This window comes from Chiloscyllium punctatum, chromosome 5 (assembly GCF_047496795.1).
Source record: "Chiloscyllium punctatum isolate Juve2018m chromosome 5, sChiPun1.3, whole genome shotgun sequence".
Classification (NCBI taxonomy): domain Eukaryota; kingdom Metazoa; phylum Chordata; class Chondrichthyes; order Orectolobiformes; family Hemiscylliidae; genus Chiloscyllium; species Chiloscyllium punctatum.
Genome location: NC_092743.1, coordinates 103,230,563 through 103,247,597, shown reverse-complemented (window position 1 = coordinate 103,247,597; position 17,035 = coordinate 103,230,563). Strand labels below are relative to the sequence as shown.

The following is a 17,035-nucleotide window of genomic DNA, read 5'->3' as shown; positions in this document are numbered from 1 at the left end:
TCACAAAACAATCAGGCACTGGTTGACCAAGAGACAATGTTAGACTAAACTAGAGTCCCAGACTAACCACACAAACACATGTCGACTGTGGCAAGGCCTACAGGATTTAACAAGCTACAAAGTGAAGTCAAGCAGATCACTGACAATAACACATCCCTCCCCAATGAGCTCAACGCATTCTGTGCTCATTTTGAACAAAAGGTCAGTGAATTGGTGTCATCTGCCCTGACAGTCTTGGGTGTACCTGTACCCACAGTCACTGCCACAGACGTTAGATCAGCCTTCTTGAACCCACGGAAAGTGACTGGCCCAGATGGAGTCCATAGTGTTACAACACGGGGTAAACCCTCTTGCTTAATTTAAAACCAGCAACACAGAAAAGATTTATCCCGTGCAGTAATCTGTAAACATTTGAGTGGTCAAGAACTACTTAAAGTAAAAACTAACAACTTTATTTCTTAAAGTATAACAGAGAATAATTAACTAACAAGTATTTACAATTCTTTCCCTTACCCTAACTTGTACCTTCCCTTCTATAATACTAGTCCGATAAACCCCCCAATTAAGACTTACAGAAAAATTCAAATTTTAAAACTAGCCAGCGGTCGAATCTTCTCTTTATTTTTGTTGGTAAATTGGCTCTCCAGGACAGTGTTGAGGATTTTCTCTTTACAAACATCTTCTCTAGACAGGTACCTATCAGAGAGTTCTGACTAGCAATCTAGCTGTTGGCCTGGTGGCAGTTCTACTCCCAACTATTCAATTTTTCCCAGTCTTATACCCCAAAGCATCGGATTGTGTCATTGGCTTGTCACTATACTCAATTGAAACTTGATTGGAACTTGGTATTTTTCGGCGTGTAATTTAAATTGATTGGCGGAATTTGAATCTGTTCTGTCATTTCCAAGCAACTAGCTACCCCAGTTGCTGGAGCACATGTTACATTGTGTCTTATTGAGAACAGTTGGTGTTTTCACGGCTAGCTTTTATCTCTTAAAGGTACAGTACACCCACATCTACGTAACACCTCCCCCCTTAAGAAAAAAAATTAACCATCATAATGAAAAGATGGCTTCATTTCTTTTTCTCTACTTTTTAACACATTACCCTAACATACAGATAACTTTAATATAAGTTCACCTTAACATCTTCCCATAAACTGAGTAGATTCATTTGGGGCATCCCCTAATGGCAAACAATACGAAAGGATACGTTTATCCCAATCATTTGGGTAATCCTGACAATATGCTCTCAACATAGTCTTCAAGGTCTGATGCCACCTTTCTATACATATAAAACATTAAATGAAGACAAATTTAATCTAAACACGATTAGTTAAATCTGCGATAACACATCTGCGCTTACATTCTTCCAACCTACAACATGTATGATTTTTAAATTAAAAGTCTGTAACTTAATTCTCCAATGAAATAGTCTCATATTCTTGTCTTTAAAGCATTCCATGAAAGTAAGTGAATTGTGATCTGTGTACACAACTGTCTCTGACACATTGTGACACACACATTAAAATGTTGTAAAGCCAGTAACAAACTCAATAGTTCCTTGTCAATTGTGGAGTATTTCCTCTGCTGGATGTTGAGCTTCTTCAAAAAGTAACCAACTGACAGTTCAATCCTATCCTCATCTTCCAGTAGGAGTACAGCTCCAACTCCGATGTCACTAGCATCGATGGCAACTTTAAAAGGTTTTGAAAATTTTGGTGTAGCTAAAACTGGTTTTGGTGGTCAATACTGATTTCAAATGGTCAAATGCCTCCTGGCATGGTTCTGTCCACTGAAACTTTATGTTCTTCTTCAGCAAATCGGTTAATGGTGTCAGTATACTGCTAAAGTTTGGAACAAACTTCCGATAGAATCTGCTGAGTCCTAAGAATTGAAGCACCTCTTTCTTCGAGGTTGGTCGTAGAAATTCCTCAATGGCCTTTGTCTTTGTGTTCTGTGGGGTCAACCTTCCAAGACCGATATTATGTCCCAAGAAAGTCATCTCTGCTTTCGTGAATTCCGTTTTATTTAAGTTTATCACCAGTTTTGCTTCTCGTAGTCGTTTAAAGAGCTCTGCCAAATGCACCATGTGATGTTTCCAGGATTACCTAAAGATCACTACATCGTCCAAATAGACTGCACAGTTTTGTTAACCCAGCCACAACTCTGTTCATGAGTGTTTGGAATGTGCAGGTGCGCTCTTCATTCCAAAGGGCATCACTTTAAACTGATATAGCCCATTTGCAGTTACAAATGCAGAAATTTCTTTCACCGTCTCTGATAAAGGTCCCCGGCAGTAACCATGCATTAAGTCCAACTTGGTGATGCAACCAACTTTCTCAATACAGTCCTCCAATCTAGGAATTGGAAATCAGTCCGATTTTGTAATGGCGCTGACCTTCCGATAATCACCACAGAATAGTTGAGTCCCATCTAGTTTGGGAACTAAGACAATCGGCGAACTCCACTCACTCTGGCGTGCTTTGATGATGTCCTTGTCGAGCATGTGTCCACCTCCATCTGGACCTGTCTGGCTTTGAAAGGATTAAACTGATAAGGGTGTTGTTTTATCGGAGCAGTGTTCCCTTCTTCATGTACAATAGCATTAGTCCTTCCATTCTGATTCTTACATATGTCCTTATACTGCAGTAACAAATCTTTCAACTGCGTTCTATGCTCCTGAGACAGATAACTTACTAACCTATTCCATTCCTCAAGGACTTCTTCATTTTAAAATCTATTTTGAGACACATCAAAATCCACATCATCTGGATTTGATTCTTCACTCTGTGGGGTTGTAACTAACACCTAATTCTTTAGTTCTTTCTCTCTAGTATAATATGGTTTCAACATGTTCACATGACATACTCAATACCTTTTATACCCTATCTGATATTTTTATTAGATAGTTCACCTGATAGACTCAACTGTTTCTCAATCACTAAACCTGGCTTTGAAGGGTTGTCCTATCACTGGTAACAGTACTAACGTGTTTTCCCCTTGGGAAAATGTCCGAGTCTCAGAACTTTTATCTGCCACCTGCTTCATTCTGCACTGTGCCCTCTTTCGGTGCTGTTTCGCTAACTCACCTACTCGACTTAGTCTCTCCCTTACCTTTGATAGACAATCTAATTGTGAAATCTCCTACTTTAGTCCTGTCAATCTTTCTTTAATTAATTTCAAAGGGCCTCTCACTTCATGACCGAATATTAGCTCACAGGGAGTAAACTGAGTAGATGCATTTGGGGCATTCCCTAATGGCAAACAATACGAATAGGATATATTTATCCCAATCATTTGGGTAATCCTGACAATATGCTCTCAACATAGTCTTCAAGGTCTGATGCCACCTTTCTAAAGCTCCCTGGGATTCAGGATGATACACACTGGATTTAAAGTGCTGTATACCTAAGCTATCCATAACCTCCTTAAACAGCATAACAGTAAAATATGACCTTTGGTCCGCATGAATCTCTCTGGCTAGCCAATACCATGTGAAGAAAGCTGTTAACTCCTCTACCTCATTTTTTGCTCTGATACTCCGTAATGGAATTGCCTCCTGAAATCTGGTAGACAATTATGGTTAACAAGTACTGGTTTGCAGTTTTAGTTCTCGGGAGGGGACCTACACAAGCAATGATAACCGACATGAAAGGTTCTTCAAATGCAGGAATTCGCAACAAAGATGCTAGTTTTATTACCGCCTATGGCTTACCTACCATTTGGCATGTATGACACGTATAGCAAAAGTTAATCACATCCTTGTACATTCCAGGCCAATAAAATGTTTTTGTACCTTACCCTGAATCTTTCGTACCCCTAGGTGACCTCCTACGGGTAGCTCATGTGCTACCTGTAACACTTCCTGTCTGCACGCTACTGGCAACATAATCTGATGCACTTTGGCCCACTTCTCCTCTGCATTAACCTGCCGCGGTCTCCATTTCCACCTAAGGATTCTATCTTTCAGATAACAACTCTCCAGAATACTCTCTGCCTCCTTTTTGGAATACGCATCCACATATATATCTTTTATTGTCTTGTTTTGTTGTTGCAAGTCTCAGCCTTTCAGGACTAAACACTTCTGTCGGACCCTTGTCTGTTCAGGCTTTTCCTGCACCATTATGTCAAACAGGGTGTCCACCAACTGAACCTCAGCTCCTTCATCCTTCTCTTTACTTTTCACTTTGTGCTCTGATTTATGGTAGTGGGATCTGGTCACCACACAATCTGGGAAAATAGCAGGATATTTCTGTTTTAACTCCTCAGTTTCTTGGTCTTCCCTGGACTTCTCCACAGCAAGGGGTGTCACTACCATCTTGGATCCTAGCAAATCATTCCCATGAACAAACTGAATTCCTGGAACTGACATTCTGTCAATCACTCCCACAGTAGCTTCCCTAGTCTTGAGTTTCCAACCTGATCTTACATAGGGGAATGCTAAATTTCTGTCCATCTATCCCATATATTACCACATTCTCAAGTAACAGATCAGAAAGAATGCATATTTGCTCATCTCTTACGATCAGCGATTGGTTAGATCCTGTATCTCTCAAAATGATAACTTATTGTCCTTCTCCCCTGTTCTTTCTGAGTAAACTTTACCCACAGAGGTTAATTCTTCATAGAGAATGTAAAGAGGGACAACAAATACAAATGCACAGTGTGACAAATAAAACTTGATGCATAGAGATAGAGAGAGACAGAGAGATTGTATACAGTATACAAAAGGCATTAAAACGGACCTGAGGAAGGTGAAGAAACACATAGAGACTTAGGGATAGTAAATCACAAGTTCAAGCTGAGACATAAGTAACAATCATAGTTACAGCTACAGTCAATAGAAAAAAAACCCCTGCACCTATAAAGCACTTTTCTTGACCTCTGGGCATCCCAACATGCTTTATAGACATTTAAATACAATTGAAGCTTTGTCACTGTCATAATGAAGGAGACAGATCAACAAATTTTCACACATTAAAGTCCCCAAAAAACAATGTGATAACAATGAAATAATCTGTTTTTGTGATGTTGATTGAAAGATAAATATCGCACTGGATAGCAAGGCTAGCCCCCACTGCTCTTCTTCAAAACTATACCATGGGATCCCTTACATTCCTGATGAAGGGCCTATGCCCGAAATGTCAATTCTCCTGCACCTCGAATGCTGCCTGACCTGCTGTGCTTTTCAAGCACCACACTCTCAAACCTGAGTGGTCTTTGTTAAAGATCTCAACCAAGAGATGGCACCTCAGACAGTACAGAACTCTCTCAGAACTGCACAGAAAATATCTGAGAAGTCTGAGTGCACAAATAACCCAGAATTCCAACATAAATGTTGAAAAAAATGCCAGAGAAAGAAAGGTAACATAAGATGATTTGTTCTTATGAATTTATCCAAAGTGACAGCTACCCAGTGCTATCTTGAGCATGTAATTATCCTGATTCAGTACTTGCCTTAAGGTAAGGCAGCATAATTCTCTTGTTTACACATAATTGCATGCCTTAGCTTAATGACTACTCTCTTGCATTAATTCAGCATTTAGTATAGCTAGCAGAGAGCTGTGGACCCAGCCACAAGCATTAATGATGAATACACAAAGTTACCGGAAAACCAATTGGTATGAATCAAAAAAAGTTGGCAAGATCAAGAGGCGACTGGAAGCGGTTAAAAACCCCTGGATGTCTGCGCCTGAGTTTGACCTGAGCTACAATGAAAGCATAAGGTTGGCAACAGATGCCTTGCTGGACGCTGGCACTGAGGCTTATGATAGTGTGTTGGCTGAAGAAGGAGAGGTGAGCTTCCTATCTCCTTCTGAAATACAATACATTATGAGTAATCCTAAGGAGCCCCTCCAACCTGAGCTACCACCATTAGAAGGGGGACAAAGCAAACCTGGGGCACCAGATGCTTCTTCTGACCTGACTGGCACTTACTTTCCACTCAACTCGGACAGCAATGGACCAATGCTGGAACAAGGTTGGCCAATGGCAGACAAAAAATATTACCTGAAGGGACCCTCAAACATCAAAGTTTACTTTCAGACTGCAAAATCACAGAGCATCAAAAATATTTTACGCTTCTACATCAGTCAAGCTATTGAGGTAATTCCTGTACTACATTGCAATTCAGTAATGTTTGTTTATTGTGAATCAAGAATGGCTCAGAATGTGTTGGCTATATTGAAGATAAGTTAAATTGTCATGCTATTATTACTGCTTAAACATCCAGCAACTTGTGATAAGGAAGAGTAATTCTGACACTTATGAATGATTACAAGTAGCTGGTGGTTTGCTTTGCTTGACCTTGTGAATAGGGGATCATGTCCACAATCTCCGCTTGAGCATCACGAAATTGTAAAAGTACCTCAGAACGTTGGATCTGTCACCCAACAATGCAAGGACCCCCTCAATGATGAGGTTTACGTTTCTGTAGTGTCACTCAACAGCTCTCACCCTGAAAGGGTACAATTTTAATTGGAATCCCGTTCCACAGCCTGTAAATTGTTCTGTTTTAAAATGTATTATTTTAAAATAATCTTACTTTTCCTTTCAGTCTTTATTTCTGATATCACAACATAATGTCTCTTCCCTTTTAACCGAAGTAAAATATTATGGAAGCTGGAAATCTGAAACAAGTACAGAGAATGCTAGAGAAACTAAGAATGCATCTGTAGCGACAGAAAAATTGAGTTAACATTTCAAGACTAGTAAAACTAAAGAAACTTTCTCCCTTCAGAGATGCTGGCAGACATGTTGAGTTTCTCCAGTATTCTCTGTGTTTGTTTCTCTCCTTCCTTCTGTTCATTTATCTGCCTGTATCAGATTTGATCTGTATCTGATTCACATAATTTATTTTTTTCATTTTTTTTTTCTCTGTGTTGTTTCTGTGTTTCTTTCTCAATCCATAAGTCTCACCAGTTAAAGAGATGGGGCTGCTCTTCCCATCAGAGTGCTGAATGGACCTCTCTAACCTTAAGTAATGTTGATCTTGTTTTGTGTACCTCCTGTGCAGCTGTAATCTTGTATGCCTCACTCTGTCTAATCACTCTATGGTCTACATGTCCTTGTTTGCTATGATCTGCCTGTACTGCTCACAAATCAAAACTTTTCACTGTACTTAGGTACATGTGACTACAATAAATCTAATCAAATCAAATTCACTGAGATCCCAGAAGTCCTATTCCCCTATCCCTTTGCAGCTTGCACTTCTAGCAAGTTATCAAGTCCTCACCTTGATCCTAAATGGCATCCCAGCCTATTCTTAAATTGTGCTCCCTGATTCTAGGGGAAATATCTTCCCTGTGTCTACATCTCCTTTAAGTATAGGTTCCAGTGAGATCACATCCTATCTGTTGAAATTCTTGACAAAACAGCTTGCCCTATCTCTCTTCATAGGACAGTTCCACAATCCTAGGAACGTCTGGCAACCTTTATTGCACTTCCTCTATGACAATAATATATTTCTCAGATAAGGAGGCCAAAACTGTATACAGTACTACAGGTGCAATCTAACCAAGCTCTTGAATGTTTGAAACAAGACTTCACTGTTCTTGGACTCAATCCATTTGCGATAAAGACTAATATTCTATGAGCTTTCCTAATATCTTGCTGCACTTCCATGTAAACCCTCAATGACTTATTGACAAGGACAGAAAGGTCCCTTTGCACATCTACAGTCTCTAACTTCTCACCACTTAAAAATATTCTGCACATCTGTTCTTCCTACCAAAGTGAATAACCTCATATTTATCCATTGGATATCCAAGTGATTTGGGAAGATGAAGAGTTGAAGGAAATTATTCTTAATGAGGTTGTACTGGAGGAATTAGTGGGACTGTAAGTTGAAAAGTAAGGCTCTGGAACCTGAATGTCTACATCTCAGAATGTTGAAGGGGATGGCAAAAGAGACAGTCAATGGATTGGTAATGATTTTCCAAAATTTCATAGATTCTGGAATAATTCCTGCAGATGTATTTCTATTTCTATTTATTGAGCTTTGAGTGAGTTATTAGGTATTGAAAATATTGATGTTAACTAACAGTACTGTCTTTATCATGATTTCTTCACCATTCTCTGCTTTTCTACTCCACCAAAACTCTTCATAGTTTTGATAATCTCTATTAAATCTCCTCATAACAGCAATATCAGAACAAAAGTCTTAGAAACTGGAGTAGGTCATTCGGCCTTCAAGCCTGTACCACTATTCAGTAAGATCAGCTCCACCTTCCTGTTCTCCCACTCTCCCAAAACTCATAGTGCTTGATTCACTTTTCTATCAAAAATGTATTGAATTGAGCCTTCAACAAGTTTGATAATCCAATCTCCATTGCTTTCTATGAAAGAGATTCGCACAGACCAATGGCCAGATGATTGAAAAAGTTCTCCTCCTCTCCCTTTTAAAAAGATCTCTAAATTCTGAACTGTGTTAGTTTTACCAAAGAGAAAACATGTTCCAGATATCCATCCTATCCACTTTCGCCAAGATCTTATATATTTCAACAAGATCCCTCTCATTTTACTAAACTCCAATGAGTACAAGCCGGAACTGTTCTTCATAAGTTGAGCTTTTCTTCCCAGAAATGAACTAAGTGAACCTCTGAACTCCTTGCATTAAAGTCCAATGGTCCATTTGCCTTCCCAATCAATTGCTGCCACTATACGTTGACATTTTGTGGTTCGTATACCAGGGCACGTAGACCCCTTTGTACCACCACCCTCAGCTTTTCCAGTCTCTCGCCATAAGTGTGGAAGTTAAAGTATCAAATGAGATTCTAACTTCCTTTCCCCCAGCTAATAGCTATCGTGATGGACATATTCACTGATGTTGATATCTTCTGTGATGTCCTGGAAGCAGCCAACAAGCGGGATGTCATTGTTTACATTCTACTAGATCAACACTCTTTACAATACTTCATTGAAATGTGTGAAAAACTCCAGATAACAAGCAGTCACTTAACGGTAAGTGCTTTGTCAGCTTTATATTCAACAATAAAATAATCCAGTTGAATTCTACATAATCCATGTTTATATATGCTCATATGTGCATAATGGACACTTGGTTGTCTCTCTTTGTCCATCTGCTTCAGGTGGTGGAGGCGTGGTCAGGCCACAGCTTGGGATCGTCAGGCAGGTGGCTGGAGTACTGATTCTTATTGGGGGAGTGGGTTGTTAGTCCAAGGTGGGGTAAGGGTTGAGGGATGTTGGGTCTTATGTGTGGGAGAGAGTACCAATCCTGGGGATATTCAGACCATTGGATGGGAAGAGGAAGGGTTGCATCATTTCTGGTAGTGGGTTGAGGTCAGGCCAGAAATGGGGGTTATCAGTTCTGGGAGAGTCTGAGTTGTGAGGGCTTGGTGTTAGTCAGGATTAGTTCAGAGTGCTATGGGTGAAATTGGGCTTGATTGCAGGGGAGAGTGTTTGGTTGTGGGGTCTTGGATATGGGCTAAGAGCTGGGGGGGGGGGGGGGGGGGTGGGGATGGGGTATAGTTTGGGGAGTCATTGGTAATTTGGAACTTCAGTTTAATAGTTACCCAGGATTTAAGTAGCATCTTTAACCTCAATGTTTTCCCAGGTAACTATTAAATTACGTGAGTTGGATCCCTCCAAAGTTTACAACTTTAATGGTAGCTATGATGTGGAGGTGCCAGTGTTGAACTAGGGTGGACAAAATCAGAAGTCACACAACACCAGATTATAGTCGAACAGGTTTATTTGAAACCACACAAGCTTTCGAAGCACAATTTTGAATTACTTATTACGCGTTCTCATATACACACTCTTTCACACAAAGGCACACACACAAACACACCCACACAGACTCTCTCTCTCTCTCATATATACACACACACATACATGACACACACATCTATGGGCTGAATCATTTCATCCAAGATGTTTGTTTATTTGCAGGTACATTCTATTGTGTTCAAAAAGCACAAAATTCGGAGTCACTGTCAGTCAATGTGGCATCTTATAAATTCCAGCTTTCAGAATGAAACCAGCCTGCTTCTAGATTAAAACTCAGACAGATTATGAACAATGCCTCACAATGTCTAGGATGTGGCCTGAGATGTTACTGTATATTCCTATCGCTCTGCCTGATTGTCATGACAGCACAGCACTGATGTTGACTTTATAAACACTTTATACACTAACACTCTTGGTCACCTGCAGAGATATTATTTGACACCCCACTCATACCAGCTGTATGATCTCTTGATCTCTCTGCCTATAAACTCTGTGTCTGCCCTGCTTTCTCATAGAACCTGATGAAAGCTTGTGTGGTTTCAAATAAACCTGTTGGACTATAACCTGGTGTTGTGTGACTTCTGACTTTGTACAACTTTAACAGATTGATTGTTTTGGAAGGTTCTAGATGCAAGAGATTTGCCATTGGAAAACTGAATTTGTCAATTCCTAGAGCTTGCTGCATCTGGAATCCCAAAGTGTAACTTCAATCTGAGCTGCTCCAAAGACTTTCCATTATTGGAATTTTTGGACCGCTCTCTTTCTGTTGTTGTTTGACCTGCTAGTATTTCCAGTATTTTCTGTTTTAACAGAGGCTTCAATTGAGTAGCTTTTGAAAACACAGAGTAATTACAACAGCTAAAAATATGCATTTATATAATGTTTTTAATGCAATATACTATCCCATGGTGCTTCCTGAAGTATTATGATGCAAAATCTGACACTGAGCCACATAAGGTGGTGTTAGGACTAGTGACCAGGAGCTTAGTCAAGGCTTTACATATCTTAAATAAAGAAAGACAGAATGACATAGATGTTTAAGGAGGGATATCCAAGAGTAGTGGCCTCAGCAGCTGAAGATGTGACCACCCAATAGTGGAGTGACTAAAATCAGGGGATAATGAACAGAACAAAGTGGAGGAACACAGACATCTGAGAATGTATATACCAGAGGAGTCTACGGAGTGGAATAAACCACTCAAAAGCTAGCAAATAATTGAAATACGATGTGTCAACCACAGGTGTTACTTTCACAAACTTCTTGGTATATAGGGTTGACAATAATCCATTTCTTGTGTTGTTCAAATATAAACATTGCTGTCACCTTCTCTCGATGAATGAACTCTTTCTCTCTCGTGTTTCAGAATATAGAAATCAGGCATGTGTCTGGTGACCTCTACTGTTCAAAATCTGGAAAGAAATTTTCAGGCCAAGTTCAGGAAAAGTTTACCATTATTGACTGCTTACATGTGCTATCGGGGTCCTACAGGTGAGTGGGAAGATATTCAGCCACTACAGTCACTGTGTTTATAAACAGTGCATGTAGAACAAAGTAGGTATGATTAATATTTCAAACACTCCAGGACTGTCCGGGACTAAAAGAATTATTTCAGTTTGTAAACTCCTCTAAGCTGCAACTCTCCAAGACCTCAATGCTACCCTCAGTCTGTACTACAAGCAGCCTGGGTGAAAAATCATTGTAACGCTGGACAAAATTTTGTTGAATTTAATTTCTCAATATTTCTGTCTATTTGTTATTTGAGTTGGCAGAACAACTATGTTGGCTTCAGAGTTAAAAGTCAATACATGAGGTAACCACTCCCTGATTAGCAAACGAGGAGCAGGCCTTAGGTGGACAGACATGTCAAGTGACCAATACTTATTCTGGGGGGGGGGGGGGGGGGTGGGGTGGGGGGTTCAGGAGAGGGAATGTAGGAAGCAAGAGAGAGTCATATCCTGAGACCTCCAGGAATGTTTTCAACCAGAACTGGCAAACCAATATGGGGCTTTGTGACACAGTAAGTCAAGCCATTTTGGAAATGGTGACTCCAAATGGGTAATTCTTCAGAGTGTTGCAAGGTGCTGCTATTTGGTGAGGAGGCATTCATTTGTTAGTCTGTACATTTGCCCTCAAATGGCACTTTTTTTTATAGATGAAGCAAGTAATAAAAACTTGCTTCATCTGGCAGTATTTATTGGATTTTTTTCAATATTCTAAATCAAAAGTTTGGTCAAACAGACAAGTTTTTGAAAACATCCTAGAGGAGGAGCAACAGTTTGAGAGGTGGAGAGGTTTAGGGACAGAATTCCAGAGCAGTTGATGTCATGACAACCAATAGCTGAACAATGGAAATTAGGGATGCTCAAGAGGCAGGATTGGACGAGTGGAGATGCCTTTAGGGGTTATGGGGCAGTTTTTCCTTTAGGGATATTGGTTTGCCAGGGCTCTGGGGAGAGATTCCACACTGCCTTTCAAAATAAGGGTTTTGTCTTCTTGACAAAATGTCTTGCTGATGGTTTTATTTTGCCATCTCATACAAAAATACACTTCTGACAGTATAGCACTTCTTTAGCGTTGCACTGGAACAGCCAGCCTGGATCTTATGCTTAAGCCCTGGAGTGGGACTTGAACACACAACCTTTGAACTCAAAAGGAAAATGGAGAACCTATGCTGCAAAAATGATAAAGGAGCATATTTGCTTTAGATTTTTGTGTTAACAAATTGTAAGCATTTCATTTGAATCAATTTTTAAATTTATTTTTTCTCTCAATTTCTGCTTTTACAGTTTTACTTGGTTATCAGGGCAGGTGCACAGGAATTTCATCACTCTCTTTTCAGGACACATTGTTGAAAGTTTTGATGAAGAATTTCGCAGGCTCTTTTCTCAGTCTAAGCCAGTAAATGAATTCAGTTCAAAGCAAGCATTACCTCACAGCCTTCCAAGAAGCTCAGTGAAAACCAGCAGCGGACCAATAATCATGTGGCCAGGAAGTCACAACACCCTTTCAAATACTTTGAGCAGCCTATCCAGTTCCAGCCAGCGCTCAATCAACACCCTTCACTTCACCAAAGGTGAGAACCTTCACAACCAGAAACACAACAGCAGAGCTGCCGCTCAGTATAGGCTGTTGTACACACCGCTTCTCCAGGAAAGGAACTATCCCTTCCAAGTTGACTGCCACCTTAATGAAATACCAAAGCCAACTATGAATTCTAATCGCATCAACACACTAAGAGCTCAGAGGGAGGAACTACAGAGTGTATCACGACTATTATCTTTCAGGCAACATTACATGCTGACAGACACCAAACTCTTGTTCAACCTGGAGCAAACCCACAGAGGAAAATACTCAATGGAAGCCCCATTCAGACTGAATAATCTAGCTAATCCCAAGTATTTCAACAATAGATAGGACAAGCATTTTGACCGATGAAAATGATTGTTTGCAGATGTAGTTGAAGACAATCTAGTTTAATCTAAGAAAAATGATGGCCCAAATCTCCCAGCTGTTGGATTATCAGGAATCAGACACACAACCTACCATCTGGAACCCATGCAAGTTCCAATTTAATGACTCCATTGGCATTGTCCAACAAGTCTGAACTTCCAGTAAGAAAATCCCCTGCTCCCTGGGACCCTCTGCCTAGGTCTCTGAATCAGAGTTAGAATTGGAGACTTTGGATAGTCCTGACTGACCAAACTAAGCAATTACACAAGAGCTGTTCGGCAAAAAAAAATCCTAATTAAGTCCCTTTTCAATTATCTCAGTGTACATCTGTTTCCATCTCTGTCCTTATACAAGTCAGTTGTTTTCTCTCGTTCTACATCTGTGAAAATGGCTGTTTCTGATGCTGGTGTTTAGTTGCCTTGGGCACATGTTCCCAATGAGTGGTAGAGATCAGTGCCAGTCTTGTCTCAGTTTCACGAAGGCCAGAAGTTCAAGAGTTCAAATCCCATTCTAAAGACTTGAGCAGGAATGCTATCAGTCAAAGATGGTAAACCCTGCTTGTTGACCCAGCTAGATGTTAAGGATCCCACGACACTACATAAGAAGAAGTAAAGACATTATTCAGTGTCCTGGTCAACATTTATCATCAAAATGTACTGTCTGTGCATCATTACATTGTTTACTGCGTTGCATTTCTTAGAATAGCAACCACACTTCAAAAGGATTCTGCAATGTTACCACAAAAGCTGTCTTTCTCTCTATCCTTTACTAGTCCTTTGTGTATTATGATTTTCAGTACTTTTCACTCCATTTTTGGCAGCCAAAGTACTTCTATCTTGAGCTGTTTCTCTCTTTCTGACTATATTTACAATTTGCTTTCTGTATCCCAAATTCTATTTGTACATGATTCTCTTCCTTGTGTATTTTGCAAGTGATTGCGCTTCTGTCTGTAGCAAAGACTTTTAATGCATCGTGTATTTGTTTCTCTTTCTGCCCAGTGTTCAACCCACTCACTTTTTATACACAATGAACAACATATGACTAGGGATTAACATATTGGCCAATATCTGGTGTAGTAGATATCTACTAATTTAGGTATGAAATCTGAAGCAGCCTTGTTTCTTATGGCTTAATGTAGTTTGATTCATCTGCCTAGGGATTGGAATGAGAAAAGCAAGAACCAAAAATTTTGACCATGCTAATGCTCAAGTGAGGTACTAAAATATTACATCCAATCAGTAATGAATAATGGATATGAAGCTTGGTGCATTAAAATAATAATCAATGGCTTTGAAATTAGATGCTTAAGAAGGATTCTAAGTGTAAGCTGGGTGGAGAGAAGAACTAAAGAGCATCGAGAGAGGCTGGAAAAGCAAAAAAATTCTTAAATTATATCAACAGAAGTCAAATGTAGGTTTCCAAACATGCTTTCCATGCAGAAGAGTTGGAGCCTCATCACCACTAGGGGGCAAAGCAGTAGAAGATCAATTGGCCAACTGGGAAGCAAGTCACTAGACTGCATTAAAAATCCATGTAACCAGGACATCAAAAATATCAGCATCTGCTGTTGCTAAGATTAGAAAGTTTGGAAGACCCATGGCCACCTATGCCACTCAACATGCACTTCGATAATGACAATGAATCACCAATATCAAGTAGTCAAAGCAATTAATTGTGATTAAAATAACCAACTTTCTGGCTGTTTCTTCTGGTCTCTGTTGTGATTGTGATGAATTGTGAACATGTTTTATATCATGATAGAAGGTTAACAAAGAACTCCATTATTGCAGCACAAAACATTCATTAGAATCGTTATTTGATGGAGGTGAAGCAACTAAAATGTGATTCTTCAGCACAACATAAGATTATATCCCCACAATCAGTATCAGAATGTCTTATTGCAACTTCACTTCATGTATTGATCTGGTAAATCGATAGTGCATCTCGTTTTACAAATTATTGATATTTACTACTGTGTTTTCCATAAAAAACAAGGTTGCTTTCCTATTTTGAATTCATAACTTTTAAGTTTGTTGTTAGTTTCTCAGGTAAGGCAATTTGATATCAGGTACCTTCAATGAGTTCTGAGTCCAACTACAAGGAGACACATTAGAACAGATCAGACTGATCCAACTCTCTCCTCACACAAAAAGCTATTTAGTGCTTCCTGGGACTAAGAAAGAAAGAACTTGAATTTCCAAAGTGCCATTCATAATCTTGGGACATCCAAAAGCACTTTACACCTAATGAAGCACTTTTGAAGTGTGGTCAGCATCATAACGTAGGACACCTGCATTCCCTGGATATGCAACCTTAGAAACTTGAAGTATCCACCTGGCAGTGGACAGAGCTTTACACTTACTTGAAATACAACAGTGCAGCACTTGCTCAATTATTTGAGTAAATTTCTCAGGTGGGACTTGAGGTTGTGACACTCTCACCTTGATTCCAGTCCCCACTCCAGAAATGCAACCACACGATCCAGGCTCTAGTACTGAGGAAATGCTGCACTGTTAGACACATCATCTTTTGGATGAGATGTTGGAAGTGGGATTGCACTGGATGGTTACCTGTTACTCGATGGAATGAACTTCTTCCACACTTTAATTTCTAAATAAACTGAAGACCCAACTGTCTCATTGAGATAGATGCAAAAAACTCCTTGGCACTATTTTGAATAATATTGGGTTGGGGATTTCTACTCCCTGCTTTCTTACCTAATTTGAAACAGACCAACTTGACATTAACTCATTGATGTTTGTGAGAACTTGCTGTGTGCAAATTGTTTGCCGTACTTCCCCAGAACGGTGACTACACATTGTCTCAAAGTGCTTTCTGGACATACTGTGGTCGTGAAAGGCACTGAATAAATGTAACACTCTCCGTTTGGTAAACAACTGTCACCATACCCCGTCAGCATCTCACTCCCTACCCACATACTGCTGGAAATATCAGGAAACCGTGAGGTTACATAATAGGTTTATGTTTATAAGGAAAAAAAAAGAGATATTTTTCTAGAAATACAGTATATCACATCAAGTCAGATATCAGTTTAATTGAATGGGTCTGAGGAACAGGCACAGGGAATGATGACTATCATAAAACATATGCATCAGATACATATACAGGATTTACCATGGAAACAGTCCAATGAAGCTTTGTTAAATTGGTTTCTGAGAAGCTGAGTAAATTGGGTCTATATTCTGTAGAGCTTAGAAGAATGATGTGATCTCATTGGAATTATCAAAATTCTGAAAGAGCCAGACAGAGTAAACACCGAGAAGTTGTTTCCCCTGGCTAGGGAATCTAGAACATAGGGTCTAATGTTCAATATAAGAGGTTGATAATTTAGACACAGGAGAAAGGTTCTGTTGGAGGGTTGTGAGAACCTTTGGAATTTTCTATCCCAGAAGGTTGTGGACACCCCATTATTGAACATATTTAAGTCTGAGGTAGACAAGCATTTGGAAATCTTCAGGATATGGGAAGCAGGTGGGAAAAAGAAGATGAAGTAAACCATTAACCATGATCATACTGAAGGACAGATCAGGCTAGAGGGACTAAATTATCTACTCTTGCTCCTATTTCTTATGTGATGCTATTTCAAAGCTATTAAAAATACAGTGTTAAAAACCCCTATCCTAATTTGAAATGGGGGAAGAATCACTAGACTTAGCATTGGAAAACATGAAATATTTTATCCTACTTCAGTAGCATTTTTTGAACACAAGTATCTGTAACCCCAATATGAGGAATTCTCCATTTTACTGTACAATAAAGATTTTTGAAGACAGCTCATATTGGTACCTATACATCACTGTGCTTTAATATC

At 39.6% G+C, this 17,035-nt stretch overlaps 1 protein-coding gene across 1 annotated transcript; it reads left to right on the top strand.

Moving 5' to 3' along the window:
• The first annotated feature begins 5,548 nt into the window (after positions 1-5,548).
• Positions 5,549-14,895, top strand: fam83a (family with sequence similarity 83 member A). The gene is made up of 4 exons (XM_072570901.1): positions 5,549-6,107; positions 8,796-8,963; positions 11,117-11,241; positions 12,540-14,895. Exons 1-4 carry the CDS (start codon positions 5,589-5,591, stop codon positions 13,165-13,167), a joined length of 1,440 nt encoding a protein of 479 aa, XP_072427002.1. The 5' UTR covers positions 5,549-5,588; the 3' UTR covers positions 13,168-14,895.
• Positions 14,896-17,035: the final 2,140 nt, after the last annotated feature.

Coding starts and splice junctions, on each gene's coding strand:
- fam83a (XM_072570901.1), top strand. CDS start 5,589: ATGATGAATACACAAAGTTACCGGAAAACCAATTGGTATGAATCAAAA. Junction 6,108..8,795: donor ACATCAGTCAAGCTATTGAG/GTAATTCCTGTA, acceptor CCTTTCCCCCAG/CTAATAGCTATCGTGATGGA. Junction 8,964..11,116: donor TAACAAGCAGTCACTTAACG/GTAAGTGCTTTG, acceptor CTCGTGTTTCAG/AATATAGAAATCAGGCATGT.